General features: G+C 35.0%; 2 protein-coding genes across 4 annotated transcripts in view; one reads left to right on the forward strand and one right to left on the reverse strand.

The window, feature by feature from the left end:
• Positions 1 to 672, reverse strand: part of PARPBP (PARP1 binding protein) — a 54,209-nt gene extending 53,537 nt beyond the window's left edge. For both annotated transcript variants that reach the window (XM_072973110.1, XM_072973108.1), the window contains exon 1: positions 591 to 672. The gene's annotated coding sequence lies outside the window, so the exon portion shown is untranslated. The remainder of the gene's footprint in view (positions 1 to 590) is intronic.
• Positions 673 to 708: 36 nt separating this feature from the next.
• NUP37 (nucleoporin 37) overlaps positions 709 to 18,482 on the forward strand; it is a 44,942-nt gene continuing 27,168 nt past the window's right edge. For both annotated transcript variants that reach the window (XM_006205903.4, XM_072973164.1), the window contains exons 1-4: positions 709 to 815; positions 2,012 to 2,227; positions 10,646 to 10,770; positions 17,674 to 17,746. In XM_006205903.4, coding sequence (XP_006205965.1) covers positions 2,072 to 2,227; positions 10,646 to 10,770; positions 17,674 to 17,746 — 354 coding nt within the window. In that variant the 5' untranslated portion in view covers positions 709 to 815; positions 2,012 to 2,071. The remainder of the gene's footprint in view (positions 816 to 2,011; positions 2,228 to 10,645; positions 10,771 to 17,673; positions 17,747 to 18,482) is intronic.

Genomic DNA, 18,482 nt, shown 5'->3' on the forward strand with positions numbered 1-18,482 from the left:
GAGGCAGTAAAATGGTTAAAATAGCTACAGACCAGGGTCCACATCCAGGGTCCCCATTTATTGGTTATGTCCTTCAGTATTTAAAATACCTGACGAACATAAATTTCTTCATCTGTAAAACGGGGAAGATATCTCCTATTTCATAAAATTACCAGACGTTACTGAGACAAGTAAATAATCCCCTTAGTGCCGGGCACTTAGTAGATGCTCCAAAAACATGTCAGTCGTTACTGCTCATTGTCAGAAAGCAGGTCCTTAAACAGTTCCTGGGGAGGATATAATAGGGAGAGGTCGAGAGCGGCGGGATTGGAATCTATATACGTCTCGGGACTGGAACCCTGGCTTCTTGCTTAACTAATGACTCTAAGTAGGGCTCTGTGGGCCTTTGGCTTCCAGTCTTCAGATGACCCCCTTAGGAACTTCCAGCTCCAACCAGCACTGGGTCCTATGAACTCTGTTCAACACCCTCAGTCCAAAACAGGCTCCAAAGCAAAGACACTGCACAAATACGGCGCTTTGCTGTCACCGAAAAACCTTCACAGCGTTCCACTTAAAGTGCGACAGGCGCGCAAGGAAGAGGCGACACTCACCTGGCTCGGGGAAGACCCGGTAGTTGCGGCCTTGCCTGAAGAAAGGTCCAGCCAGGCTGCAGTACAGCAGCTGTTCGAGTGGTCGCGGATTTATGTTTTAAATCTCGCGGGAGAGCCCGGGAGCCAATCGCCGCTCCCGCCCTCTGACCCGGAAGCAGAGCAGGCGCGCGCACCGGCCCCCAAGTAGCCTTCATCTGCTCTTTGGCGGCTTCCAGGCGTCCTCTGGTGCGTATCGCGCGTGAGCCCAACGGGGAGCTCCGCTATGCTGCTGGCTGCCCCGCACTCCCCCATCCTGGGAGTTCCTCCTCTCCCCCAACCATTTCCACCCCTTTCCCCGCTGACCTCGGGTTCGGGGAGGTGATAGCAGGGTCTTGCGGGACTTGCCTGGCACTGGGAGAGGCGTCCGAGCTCTTTGCAGGGTCTTCTCTTATTCGCTCCCTCCTTTGCTCTAGTAATTTTAAAGGGGCAAGTCCAGCCCACCGTGTACAGTGAGACCCTGAGAATGTAATTAGACTGGGCACTACTTTAATGAGCAATTAGGGACCGAGTTTCCTGATATAAAATCTTTTGCATTTCCCACACTAATATCGTATTGCTTATCACCCCTAACAAATGTCCAGTCTTTGATGCCTACTCGTAAGGTTACTAGTTTATAGACTTTCCGAAGTGGAACATTTCATATGATTCTGAGCAAATATTCATCAGGTGTTTGATGTGTTTGTTATGGAGCCCAGCTGTTTTCAGGACAACTCCTGACGTCCAGTTAAAAAGAAAAAAAAAAAAACTCTTTAAAATCCATAAGCCTCATCTGGGAGTGCTACTTTCAGACTGCACTCCAGGCCATGAAAGGTTGAAGTTTCGTGCCTGGTTTTATGAATATTATTTTTATATTACATTCTGGCACTCCTTTTTCCAGACTGTATATTTTGTATCTACTTAGAACTATAGCACTTTTCACATTGAATCATAAATAACCCTGGATGGTGAGCTCCTTCAGGAGTCTGGGTTTTTATTTTCTAGCACTGGTGTCCAGCATGTAGTAGTCTTTCTGGCTCCTCATATGAGCTTGGCAAGCTAATGTCTCGGTTTCTTCCTCTTCAAAATGGGGCCCATAGGTAATATCTCCCACTTAGGTTTATGCAAGTATTAGGCGTGATAATATCGGTAAAATACTTAACATGATGCCGGCAAATAGTGCTCCATAAATGTTAACTTATTAATTTTTATGAATATATTATTAATGTGATTACATCTTTAAGTACTTGCTATATCTTTTAAACAAAATTTTTTGGTAACTTACTCTGCAATTATCACTCAAAAAGTGGCCTTCCTGTTGCCACATCCTTATTTTGATTCATTTGTTGGAAATAGCTAACATTTTGACAGGTTTTATCTAACTGTGTCTGTGCTGTAATCCACAGTTTCGTGACCTTGACCAATAGAAGTCTATTTTTACAACTGCACAAGTTTTACCATACAGGATGAAGCAAGATGCCACAAGAAATGCTGCCTACACTGTGGATTGTGAAGATTATGTGCATGTGGTACAATTTAATCCCTTTGAGAGTGGGGATTCAGGAAACCTAATTGCATATGGTGGCAATAATTTTGTGGTCATTGGCACGTGTACTTTTCAGGTTAGTATACAAAACTGCAGTGAATGACAGTGAAGATATTTCACTAGTAAGAAAACTTACACAAACTTTGGTAAAGTTTGGCTAAACTTTGAAAGTATATTGAATTTGAATGTCAAAAAAAGTGATATGAAGAACTGCAGGGAAACGCATTCCCAGTGATAACAGATGCCTGAGGTTTGTGCAAACATTAAATACGTAGTTAAAAAGAAAAATACAGTTGACCTTTGAACAATATGGGTTTAAACTTCGTGATCCACTTATACACAGGTGTTTTTTTTCCAATAGTAAGTACTAGGCTGCACTGTTGGTGGGAATGTAATTTGGTGCAGCCACTATGGAAAACAGTATGGAGATTCCTTACAAAACTAAAATTATGGTTACCATATGATCCAGCGATCCAACTCCTTGGCATCTATCTGGAGTAAACTAATTTGAAAAGATACATGCACCCCAGTGTTAACAGGCGCACTATTTACAATAGCCAAGGCATGGAAACAACCTAAATGTCCATCAGCAGATGATTGGAAAAAGAAGTTGTGGTATATATATATATATATATATACAGTGAAACACTACTCAATCATAAAAAAGGATGAACAAATGCCATTTGCAGCAACATGAGTGGATCTAGAGATTATCATACTAAGTGAAATAAGTCAGAGAAAGAGAAATATCATGTATCACTTGTACATGGAATCTAAAAAATGATACAAATGAACTTACTTACAAAACAGAGACAGACTCACAGACATAGAAGACAAACTTATAGTTATCAAAGCAGAAAAGGCAGAGGGAAGGATAACAGGAGTTTGGGATTAACAGATATAAAATACTATATGAAAAATAGGTAACAAGGTCCTACTATATAGCACAGAGAACTATATTCAATATCTTATAATAACTTATAGTGAAAAAGAATATGAAAAGGATTATATATATGTATAACTGAATCACTATACTGCACGCCAGGAACTAACACGACATTGTAAATCAGCTATACTTCAATTAAAAAAAAATTCCAATTCAGGTGTAACTGTAATTCTGCAGTTCCTCATCTGTGAATTTAACCAACAGCAGATCATATGGTCCTTAGTCCTGTAGTATGTATATATTGAGAAAAATCTATGTATAAGTGAATCCACACAGTTCAAACCCATGTTGTTCAAGGATCAACCATACTTAACAGGGTTTTGTGAGAATGTTGTGAGTTGGTACATGTACAGTTCCAAGAAGGCATCTGACATGTTTAATACATATGTATGTTTTAGCCGTCGTTCGATTTGGTCGTTGGTGACACTCAGGCACAGCCCCATATTTAATCACCAAAGTAAGATTGCTTTGTGGTGAGCATACTGTTTTCTCACCAGAAAGCTAATTCTATATGTAAGAGAGACTTTGAGCAATGAGAGGTCACCTCAAGAATCTCTGGTTAATCTTTGGTTATCAGAATATTATTCATGGAAGAATATTTCTCAAATTAAGGTTAATCAGTGGGGTAATTTGGCAGTGACCAATTTTCAAAGATTTAAAATAACTTTATCGTCAAAAGTGATAATTATAAACATTGTAAATATTATTTCCTCTTTTACTCAGGAGGCAGTTCAGTATCTTACAGTATTTTGACATTGTAGATGCAGTTTAACACTTTACAGTGCAATAAATGTATTAGGTTATACACAGACTGTGTGCATATTTACCCTAAGGAGGAAGTACAAATTAAAAACTTCATTTTATTGGTGTCTGAGTAGAATACAAGAGCTGTTACATTATCCCACATGTCTCTTAAGGTTGGGGTAGGAGTTTATAGCTTTTAGACTAAATATGACCCTCAGCCAGATTTTAGCTGGACTACCAGGTTAGAATCATAAAAAGTCACATGATTAAGAGAAATTATACAACAATCTTGAAAAAAACTGAAGGGAAAACATTTTTCTAATGCTGGCTACTAAAGGATAAAGCAGTCCCCTGGAGGTGAAGTTGATATTTTACCTCATTACTTTTTAAATTAATAGTCGTGAGCATAGAATTGTATTCAAAAGTACTGAAAAAATATCCTTCATCTCTCATTTATGTCAGCTAAGAAATGTTGAGGGAGAAAGTCAAGAAGGGAGAAAAAATCAGGAAAAAAGAAAGGCAGAGGTGATGGTTGTCAGAGAAAATGGGAGGAAAGAGGGGAAAATGACAAAAATGAGAAAAAAAGAACTAGCAAAAAATATCGATATTTCTCTGTTAAGATTTGTGGTCATATGCTTGTCCCTGTTGATCCTCAGTCCTGTGAGATTGGCAGTGTAGCTCTTACCCCCTAATTATCTAAGGAAAGAATTGAATTTTTATTAATTTAGCAAGGAATGAACATAAATTATATTTATACCAGGTACTGGAGTTACAGTTAAACAACTGTCCCTGTCTTCATGGAGTTTCCATTCTACTTCAAAGAAGTTCAGGGATTTATCTGACTAGTAACTGAAAAAACAAGATCTAGACCCCATTTTCAAACCCCTGTTCTTTTCCTTCTATGCTGCTATTCAGGTGGTTTGAAACCAGAGTACAAACAGTTCTGGAAGAGAATCGAATTTCTGTAATTTGCCCTTGGGGATTCAGATTTCTTCTTTTGAGTTTTTTTTTTATCTAATTAAGCACTATTAAATTTTGTTCCTATTCTTTCATGCTAGGACCTTCAAGTCTATAGCACTCAAATTCTTACCCTGAGAGAAAACCAAGTAAAGGTGAATTGAATTGAAAGATTTCCACATTCCTATCAGAAAGGCAATCCTCATTTTAAGACTGTTAGGAAAACACTGCTGATACAGTGAATTTTAATTTCAACAAAGCATTTTTCAGAATTTCATGGTATTCTTTTGAATATCATGTTGGAAATTTAAGCCAAATGATAGTACTATTGATTGGAGTCATGTATTTGTGGGATACTCATTAAATGCAGATAGGTGCTAGAAACTGATGATACATACTTTAAAAAAGCAAGGACGCTGCCTTCAAGGAAATGTAAGGCATTTATATGCTTTAAATATAAAGCAATGCAATAAAATAACTGCTGTAAAAGTCCTGCATGTGAAGGAGTGAAGCGTGAAAGGAACCATGAAAGTTTCTAAGTCTATTCAAAGGGCCATTGATAATGAATTGCAGCGTCAACTGGGACTTGGATAAGAACACTTGGCTTAGGCAAGCACATTGAATTTATGTAGGACGTGAAGCCGAAAAGGATATCTAATTCTACGTGTGACAGACTTCATTTAATAGATTTTTATTGAGCATCTGTTGTATGTCAGACTCCAAATATCATTTAGTAGATTAGATTAATGGGCCAAAGTTGAAAAAGTAAAATTAAAGTTGAATATGAAGTCTTAAAATGCTAGACTGCTAGAAGGCAGAGTCATGACTTAGAGTTTCAGTCACCTGGATGTTCACCATGAAGCAATGTAATGATTAAACTGCCAAAGGAAGTTAATTCAATTCTGTCCAGTAGAAATGCAGTGTGAGGCACAAATATAAGTTTAGATGTTGTAGTACCCACATTTTGAAAAGTAAAAAGCAGGCGAGATTAATTTTAATAATATATTTTTTACCCAGCACATCCAAAATTTTTATGTGTAACCAATATAAAAATTATTGAGATACTTTATATTCTTTATATACTAAGTCTTTGAAGTCTGGTGTAGATTTTTCATCTTATAAAGTGTACATATTTTAGCTTGAGCTAGCCACATTTCAAGTGCTTACTAGCCCCATGTGGCTAGTAACTACTATACTGGACAGCTTACCTCTGTATTCTCCTCTGTCAATTGACAAGAATGTTTAATGTTTACTCAGTTCTTAGCAGTATTATGGTTCAAAGGAGGTAATGTATTTGAAGACAAGTTTCAGAGTGATAAAGTATTTTAAACGGTCAAGTGAAAGAAGGATTTGATTCAGAATGGTAAATATTTCTTGTCTTGTTTGTCAATTCTGTTTGAGTGGAGTTGTTGCTTATAATGCTTAAAGACTGATGCTTGAAATTGCTTCTTTGAGTGTGTTCACCTAGGGGAGATCAGCTGTGGCCAGATATTTGCCATCAATCAGTGAGTTAGACTTAGTCTGTATGGTTCCAGAGAGCAGAATTTGGAGCAATCAGTAGAATTTACACAGCTTTTGGTTTAATGTTAAGGAGAACTCTTCTAATAATTAGAACCCCCCCCCAAAATTGTATAAACTCCCCCAAGAAGTAGGTAGTTCCCTGTCACTTGAAAACGTTCATAGAAAGATTGTGCAGACTTTTTTACAATGTTCTGCTAGAGATTTAAGCATTAGTTGAAAGAATTAAACTTGGTAAACTTTGCGATTTCATCCAGCTAAAATTCTCCATTTGGCCTTAAGTGGGTGTGGTGGGAGGGACTGCCAATTTCAAATCCTTAGAATAGCCCTTTCATCAACCTGGCCTTGCCCCAACCTCAAATATGCTGGAGCCTTGTATAATGATTTGTATTATAGCAAGTTTTCCATAGTGTCTTAATTTCCTGCCTATACAATACTGCATACACCCCAAACTAAACCCAAAATAGCATTCATCTCTGCCTATACCACACACACACACACCCTGGCCTTTTAGTTGGCTCAATGGCAAACATTGCTGCCAGGAAAAAAGTTTTCACTGGTAATACATAAAGCTCAGGCTGTACAGTCCCTGGGATTTCTTTAGCCCCACGACCACCCAATGACTCCATATACACTTTGGACGACAAATTATAGGACCTAATTGTCAATACTATTGTTACAGTAGCAAAATAATGTTTGTTTTGATGGTAAAAACTTCATTTTTAGGAGATAGATTTGTCAAGTGTGGAAAAATAAATGTAACCTAAACTATGAAGTCAGCTATGATTAGTCTTCTAACATTTTAAAATTACTTAGTGGTTGCTCTTTGGCATATCTGGCTGTTAGCTATACAGTTATTATACAGACAAATTATGAGGTAATAAATTTTGACAGTGTTTTTCTTTCCTTGATAAATGCATTTGTGTTTCCTTTTTTCTGCTAACTCTGAGTTCAACTGGAATTTTAAGTTATTTTCCAGGAGTATCTGAATTATGTAGAGAAAGATATATGTAATATATTTGTGAAATGCTTTGCTGGGATTCTAAAGGCTATCCTGGAAAATTAACACATCCACTAGGACTCAATTAAACTACATATTATAAAACTTTGCATTTAGATTCAGGATGAATGAAATTCTTAGACCAGTCCTTCAGATAATTCCTATCTGTATAGACATATGTATTCTATTAAATATCAATTTTAATCTGCTCTGGATATTTTCACTGATTTTTGTAAAGGATAACTGTTGTCACTTAACACAGAAGATTCCTCCGGCAAATTTGTCATGAAAAATTTTGCTTTAGTCTCTAGGCTCATTTACGGTTTTGATTTAAATAACAAAACGATGATTGATTTATTTTAAAATTGTATTTTAAGCTTTAAAATGTTTTAAACTACGTACTATGCATATAAGATGTAAAGAATAATAATAGTAGATCCATGTATACCTACTACCTAGCTTAAAAGGAATATTAGCAATTCCTTTGAAGCCTCCTGGGTGTTCTTTCCTTACTACCTCTTCTGTCTGAAATTCTGTTTTTCTTCATTGAGTTACCATATGTGTAGGTGTTGCAAATCACTTCAGAGTTCATTTATCTTCATTGTAGTATGGTGTTTTATAATATGAATATACTACAATTAATCTATTTATATATTGGATGTTTGGGTTAGTTTTAGTTCTTTACTGTTGAAAACATTGCCAGTATTCGTATTCTTATGGCTTCTGTTTGTATTTTATTACCTCCTTTCATCTTTTTCCTTCCTTATATTTTGGAAGTTTTAAATGCTATTTCTCTTTTTTAATGTTTACCGAATATATTTTAATATGCATACTTAATTAGAGTTAAAATTAACACCTTTAACTTCTTTATGAACAAAGCAAGGACCTTTGACACTTGAATTGTTATCATCCCCTCCAGACTTAACTATTGTTGTATTTTATTTCTCTATTGTTTTTCTTTTTATTGAAACTCACAAATTCATGGTTGCTTTATGTGGCTAGTATTTGTTTAGATTTACCCACATGTTTGCCTTTGATTTTTTACTCGCTGTTCCTTACATTCAAGCCTGCCTTTTGGGGTCATTTTTCTTTAACTAAAAGCACATCCTTTACTACAAGAAAAATAAACTTCTGTAAAGGACTAGATAGTAAATATTTTCAGATTTGCCAGCCATTTAAGGTGTCTGTTGCAAATTCTTTGTTTTTTACAACTCTTTAAAAATATAAAAATGATTCTCAGTTTGTGGACCATCCCAATCCAGGCCATAGACCAGATTTGGCCCCTTAGCCATGGTTTGCCAGCCCCTGCTTTAGGAGGTCCTTTAGTGAGCCTTTATTGATGCCAGCCCTTGGTTTTTGTTTTTATGAAAATACTTTTAATACAGCTTCATTCCTGAGAAACAGTTTTGTTGTGTCTACAATTTTACAGTTTTTCCTGTAATTTTGAAGGTATCATTCCACTGTCTTTCTGCATTCATTTCTGCTAAGAAATTGATGATTGTTCTAATTATTATTCTTTGATAGGAAACCTATCTTTTCTTTCTGACTCCTGTTAAGACAACTACCCCTGCCCCTCTCCTCCTTGCTCCCTCTCTCTCTACTTACTCCCCCCTCCCTCTCCAAATATATGTGTGTGTACTTGTATGTACATGCACGTGTATGTATATATCATGACAGTTTGTGTGTTCTGAAATTTTATGATGTTGTGTCTAGCTGCAGATTGCATTTTATTTAAGCTGCTTGGGATTTATTTGTCTTTCTAAATATGCATATTGGTGCCTGTTCTCAAGTGTGAAGAGCCCTTTGCCCTTATCTCTTCCGAATATTGTCTCTTTCCCCATTCCCTTTATTCACTTCTTTTACAACCCAAATTAGATATATGGTGAAACTTCTCACTGAATCCCTCTTAATATTTCTTTTTGTCTTCTCTTTGCTACTTTCTTAGTAATTTTTTCAAATCTGTCTTCCCACTCCTCTAAGGATTGATTTTTTTCTCATTATGATATTTTCACCTTAAAGTTTTGTTCGGCTCTTTTTAAAATTTACCTGGTCATTTTTGGTAATCTCTTCTTGGTTTCGCATGTTTTTTGATTACCTCTTGTAGATCCTGAAAAATACATCTTTTTCGGTATCTTTTTTTTTTTTTAATCTAATGTCAAATGCAGGTTTGATTCTTCTGTTTGTGTTTGTGGTACTTTATTTTCATATGTAGTAGTGTGTCTATATAAGATCATATTTGATTGAACTATATCTGTGAGAACTTTATGAGACCTGGGTAGAGGAGTTCATCCAAAGAATTAACCTTTTCTATCAAGTACTTGTAGTCACTATCAACATAAGAACATTTTGAAATAAATTGTCATTTTCTGGAGCAAATAGTTAATGTGAATTCAAGCCCAAAACTTATGTTAAGGCCAACCAGTAGTTGAGATTTCTCATAAATGACTTTTTCTCTTTCTTGGCCTTCACCCATGGTAGACAGTTTACATAGCACTTTTGGTTTGTTTGTTTTTTTCGCTACTTCCCCTTTAAAGGTCCAGGATCTATGCCTCGGTGCTCAGTTGCTTGTCTGGATTTGGATTTTGCTTTAGTTTTGTAGTCAGAAAGCTTTTCAGGTTATCATCTATATTGCCAGAGATGACTTGACTTTTAAAAATTCATTTTTTTCCTCATCTTCCCATGAGGATAAACTGAAATTATTCTAGTAGTACTGAGCCAAGTAAATAAGCCAACTTTATTAAGTATCTTACCCAGAATCAAATATCCAAAAGACCAATCATTGTTTGCATATTCATAATTCATAGAGTGTAATAGATGAACAATTGGTAACATCTCCCACATAAACGCTGCCATGTGTAATACTGTGTGAAAACCATTGGTACTCATAATGACTTTGAAGCATCATAAGGTACAGAGTATCTTGTACATATCAAAACTTTATATTCAGTGTATATTTTTTATATTGTCAGTTGATTAACCATGTATGGTAATTCATTTATCTAAAATGTGATTAGAGCATTCCATTTTCATTGTGTTTGCTGTGAAATGTATTTACTATTAGGGATAAAATCTCTTCTAAGTAAGGTAAAGTCTAACTTGTTTATCCTTTGTTTTCTGGTTGCTTTAAAAAGTTATTTAGTGAGGCTTAGACAGCTTTGGATATTTTTGTTACTGTTCAACAAACCAGTTACATCTCAACATATAACGTGCTTTTGAACTTCTCAAAAGAATATGTGTGGCCCCCTGATAAATTCTTCATTATAATGAAGTACAGAGTTTTATATTGTTTGTTCTCATATCTTATTAAAGTATTTACTATGTATGCTTAGGAGGAAGAAGCAGACATTGAAGGAATTCAGTATAAAACACTGCGAACATTTCACCATGGAGTTAGAGTTGATGGCATAGCTTGGAGCCCAGAGACTAGACTTGATTCATTGCCTCCAGTAATCAAGTAAGTTTAAAATTATTAAATGCAGCATTTGTTAATGTCCTTTGTGTTCATAGGGATTTTTTCCTTCTATTTCCATTCCCCAACCCAGGTATTAGGTATTTTAACATTTGCTGTTATTTCATAATTTAGGCATATTGTCTGAATTTGTGATTTAAATATACATCCATAACAGTGATGCCTTGAGCATGTGTTTGAGCCTAACTACAAAGCTCCTTCTATGAGATTCATATGAATCATTTGAAGTGTTCATAGATTCTTCACTTAATTTACCACTTACTGAAAGTACTACTCTGTTAAAATAACTAAATACCCCATACATAGGCCAAGGTCACATTTTTGTGTTTAACAATACATGAAAATGTAATCCTAATCCTTGGGCTTCAGTGTTTGTGAAAGGATTTGAAAAGAATGCTTTTTGAGAAAAATCTTAACACTCTTGCTGAGGCCTTCTTCACAAAGGCAATAATATGTCAGATTATTTAAGGTTTGTTATGAAACACTAATCTTACTTCCACAAATGTCAGAGCTAAAATATATGTCTTCTTTTAGTAAACAGTATTTAGCAACCATAATTTAGCTCTTACTGAGCTAACCTAATTTTTTTAAATTAAGGGATAATTTACATATGGTAAAATTCTCAACTCTTAAAGGTACAGTTTGATCAGTGTTGACAAAATACACATACTTGTGTAACCTACATGCTGGTAATAACATAGCATTTCTGTCACCCCCAAAAATTATTTGTGCCCCTTCCCAGTTAATCCCTGCACCCCATCTCCTGCCGAAGCAACTATTGATCCAGTTTCTATTACCAGAAATTAGTTTTGCCTATTCTAAAACTTAATTTAAATAGAATCGTACAGAATGTATTTTTTGTGTCTGGCTTAATGTTTTTGAAATCTGTCCATGTTGTGTATTCTCCCATAAATGGATACTGGGGAAGTTTCCAGTTTTTAGCTATTATGACTAAAGCTGCTTTTAGTGGATATATGATTTCTTTTCTCTTAGGAGTAGAACTGCTGAATCAGAGGGTAAATATATGTTTTCAAAAATACCAGTTTATACTGGTTCTGCCGTTTTATATTCCCACCAATACTCTAAGGATGTTCAACTTGTTCACCAACTTTCCAGTATTTATTGTTGTCAGCCTTTTAAATTTTAGCCATTCTGGTTAGTACCACAATGACATTTCCCTGATGACTAATGATGTTGAGCATTTTCTCATGTGCATTCTGTTTGCTGTCTAAGGAATCTTTCCCTATAACAAGATTGTGAAGGTGTTCTATATTTTTTTCTAGATGGTTTTACAAGTTTTTAGTTAACTGAATTTTGTATAATCAGTACAACAGCTTTTGTCAACACATGTAGGTTATTATCAACAGCCAGTGTGCTGTTCATTTCCTTTTATATTAAAAGGAAGTGTTCACAGAATCTGGAGCTAAACAAGATTCACTCAGTTTCTTTGCATTCTCTAGCAGATTTTGAAAGCTGTAGAAACTCTTCCTGTTTTTTTGCTTTGGGCCTATTTTCCTATCCTCCGTTTAGTGAATTTGCCGTATTGTTTCATCTTTTTTATTGTTGTTGCTTTTTGATAACCTGCCTCAAATCCTTTTGGAACTATGTAAATATAAATAATAAATTCAAAACATTAATCAGCCATCAATTTTTAAGACAGCACTTTTAGAGTAAACTGACAGCATAATTTGTTGTTTTCAAATGAGTTACATATTTTCATTATAAAAATAGTATACACTCTATCAAACTTAGGATATAGAGATATGTTTTTAAAATGCCATCTATATACCCAATTCATAAATAATTTTACACAATTGCAATGTAACTATATATGTAAGTTTTTATGCTTCTTATTTTACTTTACTTTTTTTTCATGGTATTCCAAAGTAAATGTTTTTTTTTTTTTCATCACTGAATCGTGGCCTATGAAAATGACTGAGGTATATAACTTTATATCTCTCTTACTATCATTAACTTTTATCTTATAGTTGGAAAGAAATTCTTCCTAATGTTTTATCTTTAGCATTTATTTGCCTTAAGTTCTGTTTTCTCCTAATCTCTCTCTCTCTCCTTCCCCCTCTCTCTCCCCCTCCCTTCCTCCCTCTCTGCCTCTCTCTCCCCTGCTTCTCTTTCCCTATCATCCTCTGCCTTTCTACTTTTTTCCCATCCCGACTTGCTTTTCTTTCACATTTGCTGGAGAGTGAACTGTTCACCTTACTTCATTTGTCTGAGGCTTTCTAGTTTAATTAAAGGATGACTTAAATATCCTTAATATGTATACGCGAAAGCAGTAAAGATTTGGAGAAAAGCTGAACAACATAAGGTTGACTATAAACTTTGTGGATTTTTTTTTAATCCTAATATTCTTTCATTAATTATCTTTTTAAATTATTCTTTGACTGATGTAACTCCTTTATTCTCTGATGCTTCTACGGAACTTGACCTCATTATACTAGTAATACCTACTTTACAAACCTTTTGCTTGGAGTATTTTTTTTAAAACCTTCTAGAATAGCCTTTGTAGTTTTAGAGATGATATTTTGAACAGAGATTTTTAAATGATTTCTTTAGGACATAACTATGAGGAACTCTCCTTTGGGAGACCCTCATATTAGTAATATTATTCTAGCAAATTTTTTCTAGAGTTTCTTCTGAGTGGGGAAATAATGGATACCCCAAACAATAATGAGACAAATTCAAAGGAATAGAATTAGGTAAAATAAGCCTTGTTTCTTAGTTTTTCATATCTTTTATTTGTATGTATGAAATATAGCATACATGTCCCAAAAGCCAATAGGGTATATATGTGCAGTTTAACATGATTGTAAAACACATACCCATGTAATTAATGATCACCCAGCTCAAGAAACAAAACATTGCCAATACTGGCGATTCCCCCATGTGCCTCTCCTTAATCAGTCTTCCCCTTTACCCTTAAAGATAATCATTCTTGTGATTATTATGACAATTATTTCCTTGCTTTTCTTTATAGTTGTATCAGCTATTTATGCATCCCTAAACAATACAGTTTACTTTTGCCTACTTATGAGCTTTCTTACAAATGGAATAATAATATTATTTTTTGGCCTTTTTTTTGTTCACTTGACATTATGTAAGTGAGTTTCTTCCATGTTTCTAGTTACTGATCTCTATACTATATAGTAGTCCATTGTCAACATACTACAATTTATTTATTCTGTATTTCCAGTTTGGAGCTATTATGAATATTGCTGCTTTGAACATCCCTTTACATGTATAATATTATGTGTTCACATTTCCATAAATATATATATTTAGGAGTAGATGAATGCCAAACCATTTTGCAAAATGGTTATATCCTTAACATACCCAAAACATACTTTTCCCATAGCAGCTAGCACACTTCTCTTCGGTGTTTATTAGTCCTTCTTATTCTCTTCCCGTCTTTCTTTCCATGTCTCTTCCATCTAACAGAGGTGTGAAGAATGGATGGGATGATGGACTGAGAAGACTGAACTAAAGGAAGGTTGACTAGCCTAGACTGGGGATATTGGACCAAATTAGACAAGTCCTTGATATCAAAGCTTGGGCATTAGTGACTTGTGATACCATGTGTGTGCCAAAGGCAGCACAAGAGGGTTTTTGGTCTTTAAGAAATGTGTGTTGCTATCAGAAACATAGTTAAATTATTAAGTGGACCTGGTTGGGTTCAGCCCTCCTTTTTCCTTTTACCTATAATGTACCAAGTGATAGAATCTGTTTTTATAATCCATTGTTAATTAAATATAAGTATTGATTAAATTAAATTAAAGAGAAGAAGCTAGGAATACACATTTGCATTTTGAAAGAGAATTGATAAAGTACTTGCATTTATGAACTGAACACTTATGAAAGGACATGAGAAGTAAACTAATTCAGTTTATAAAAGAGGAAACTGAGACCTAGAACAATTGAGTGCCATCCTCAAGTCACATAGCTAGGAAGTTGTAATGGCAAGACTAGGCTGAGCTGGTTAGTCAAATGAAACCAAGAAGGCAAAAGACTTGTACACTAAGAACTGCAAAACATTGCTGAAAGAAATTAAAGGAAACACAAATAAATGAAAAAACAGCCCATAAAGACTTAATTATATTAAAATGTCCATTTTACCCAAAGCAGTCTACAGATTCAGTGCAATCCCTATCAAAATCCCAATGATATTTTTTACAGAAATTAGAAAAAGCATCCTGAAATTCATATGGAACTTCAGAGGACCCCCACATAGCAAAACAAATAAAGAAACAAATGAAAGCAGCAACAACAACAACAACAACAAAATTTAAGAAAAGCAAAGCTAAGGGCCTCACCCTTCCTGATTTTGAAACATACTACAAAGCTAGAATAATCAAAACAATATGGTACTGGTCTAAAGACCGATGTATACACCAATGGAACAGAATAAGGACCCTAGAAACAAATCCTCACATGAATGGACAAAAAATCTTTGACAGAGGTGTCAAGGCTAGATAATGTGGAAAGGACAAATGGTGTTGGGAAAACAGGATATCCATATTCAAAAGAATGAAGTTGGAGCCTTACCTTACACCATATACAAAAATTAACTCAAAATGGATTAAAGACTTAACTATAAGACCTGAAACTATAGAACTCCTAGATAAAAGCATAGGGGAAAAGCTTCATGACATTGGTCTTGGCAGTGATTTCATAGATATGACACCAAAGGTAAAAGTAAACGAATGGAATACATCAAAGTAAAAAGCTGCACAGCAAAGGAAACAATCAACAGTGATAAAGGCAACTTGATGAAAGGGGAGAAAATATTTGTAAATTGTATCTGATAAAGAGTTAATTTCCAACATATTTAAGGGACTCCTATGATTCAATAGCAGAAAAAACCCAAGTAGTCCGATTAAAAAATAGACAAAAACTTGAATATACATTTCTCCAAAAAAAAATATACAGATGTCCAACAAGCATATGAAAAGATACTCAATATTACTAATCATTAGGAAAATGCAAGTCAAAACCACAATGAGATACCACTCTTACAGTTAGGATGCTTACTATCAAAATAAATAAATAATAAGTGTTGATGAAGGTGTGAAGCACTGATTGTAGAAATGTAAAATGTTGCAGACACTATGGAAACAGTATGATAGTATCTCAAAAAAATTAAAGATAGAATTACATATGACCTGCTAATTCTGGGTATATACTCAAAAGAACTGAAAGCAGGGTCTCCGCTATTTGCACACCCATATTAATTGCAGCATTATTCTCAGTGGCCAGGAAGTGGAAGCAACCCTAATTATCCATCAACAGATGAATAGATACAGAAAATAAGGCATATGTATGCAACGTAATCAGCCCTCAAAAAGAGGAAATTCCAGGGGAGAGTATAGCTCAAGTGGTAGAGTGCATGGGTTCAATCCCATTACCTCCATTATAAATAAATAAAAACCTAATCCCCCCCCCAAAAAAGTAACTTCTGTCATCTGCTACAGCATGGATGAACCTTGAGGACATATGCTAAGTGAAGTAAGCCAGTCACAAAAAGACAAATACTGCATGAATTCTACTTTAATTTATATAAGTATCTTTAATAGTCAGATTCTTGGAAACAAAATAAAACGGTGGTTACTAGGGAGGAGGGCAAGGGGGAAGGAGGAGCTGTTCAATGGATATAGAGTTTCAGTTTTACAAGATAAAAAACTTCTAGAGGTCTATTGCACAACAGTGTGCATAAACACTACTGTAGTGTATGTACTTAAAAATGGTTATGATAAATTTTATATTACATGTTTTTGACCATGAGATTTTTTTTTTACAATTTAACATAGTAATCACAAGAAAAATTTTAATAATATGAAGAAAAAGAAATTAAATAGGTGCTTAGTAAAAAAAAAAGAATCATACAAGATTAAAATTTGTTTCCTATTTATAAACTATATGATGAAACTACTAAAATGAAAAACTACAGAGCTGCCTCTAAATTACTTAGTGTTATTTCTAGGAAATGTGGATATTTAGAGAGGCTTCCCTCCCCAATTACTCACACAGACACACACACACACACACACACACACACACACACACACACACCCACCCACCCACCCACCATCTCATCCACCTGGGTTGTGTGTCTTTCCCTCTAAACTCAAGGAGAGGAGATTGGAAAATTTGAGCTCTGGTTTTGAATATTTCACAATAGCATAATCCCAGTTGTGGGGAGAAAAACTACAGTTGACCCCTGATAATGCAGTGGGGGGTTAATCTAAGTATAAATTATAAACAGCCCTCCTTGTCTGAGGTTCCTTCACATCTGAGGATTCAACCAACCACGTACTGTGTAGCACTGTAGTATTTACTACTGAAAAATATCCACATATAAGTGGATCCGTGAAGTGCAAACCTATGTTGTTAAAGGGACAGTTGTACTTTATTTCACTACAACTTTTAATTTCACCTCTGAGTAAGCCTTGGACAAAAGAGGAAGTTAATTTTTATTTCTTCCTCAGCCATAATCTGACGTGCTGAGAATTTAAAACTTTTAGGATTAAAGGCAAGCTGGTTAAAAAATAGTTGTTTATTGCTTAGATTTTATGTTTTAATGTAACATATATTGATGTACTTCTAACAATGCCTTAAATACATTTTTATTATTGAAGAGACAGATCCAGAATATATTAATGTTGTATGTTTTCCCAAAAAATGTAGGTGCCTCCTACTTTCAGTAATGATTGTGTAACGTTTTTAATAACAGAGCTGCAACATCTCCCTTCTGCCCTTCAAAAAGCATGATTATAAGTTTATGAAAACGGCTTTGGCAATTAGAGGGGGGATTTGATGGGAGGGGTAGAATCTTTACTTACATAAGCCCAAAATGGGTTTGTTTTCATTTTCTTGCAGATTTTGTACTTCTGCTGCTGATATGAAAATTAGATTATTTACTTCAGATCTTCAAGATAAAAATGAATACAAGGTATGTTGACAAGTATAATTTGTAGATCTTAGTTTATTTTAAAACATGTTTATTTCTGCTTTTTTAATCAGATTTATCCCAGTGTAGGATGATATTGTTATCTTTAAAATATGTAGTTTAGGATTTCATTTACTCTATTTTAGGCTGTAGTAAGTAACTAGGTTCATAGTGAGGACTGCAAATTATAAATCTGATATCACTTACTGAATTAAAATATTAGGTAGGCACAGCAAATGAGGGAGAATTAGAAATTCAGTATAACAGACATGAACACACGTAGAGTAAGAGTTGAGCTTCAAGAGGACAAACTCGGTGCAGCATAGTGCAAGGTAGATTACAAAGTGGCTAAACACACAGACATAGGAGCCAAACCACCTGGGTTTAAAGCCCAGCTCTACCATTTTAGTAACAGTGTAATCTTGGTCAAGTTCCTGATCTCTTTGTGCTCATTTCCTTACCTGTAAAATGGGGATAATCATAGCATCTCCCTCATAGGATTATGAGCATTGACTGAGCTAATTCATGTAAGACACTTAGAACAGTGCTTTGTACTTAGTAAGTCCTATATATGTGTTTTTTCTATTAGTATAATAAATAGCCCTGTAAAATAAGTCAGAGAAAGACAAATACTATATGATCTCATTTACATGTGGGAACTCATAGAAACAATAGAATAGAATGGTGGTTGTCAGGGCCTAGGGAGTGCGGGAAATGTGGAGATGGTGGTCAATGGGTA

Source organism: Vicugna pacos, chromosome 12, assembly GCF_048564905.1.
Source record: "Vicugna pacos chromosome 12, VicPac4, whole genome shotgun sequence".
NCBI classification, from domain to species: Eukaryota; Metazoa; Chordata; class Mammalia; order Artiodactyla; family Camelidae; genus Vicugna; species Vicugna pacos.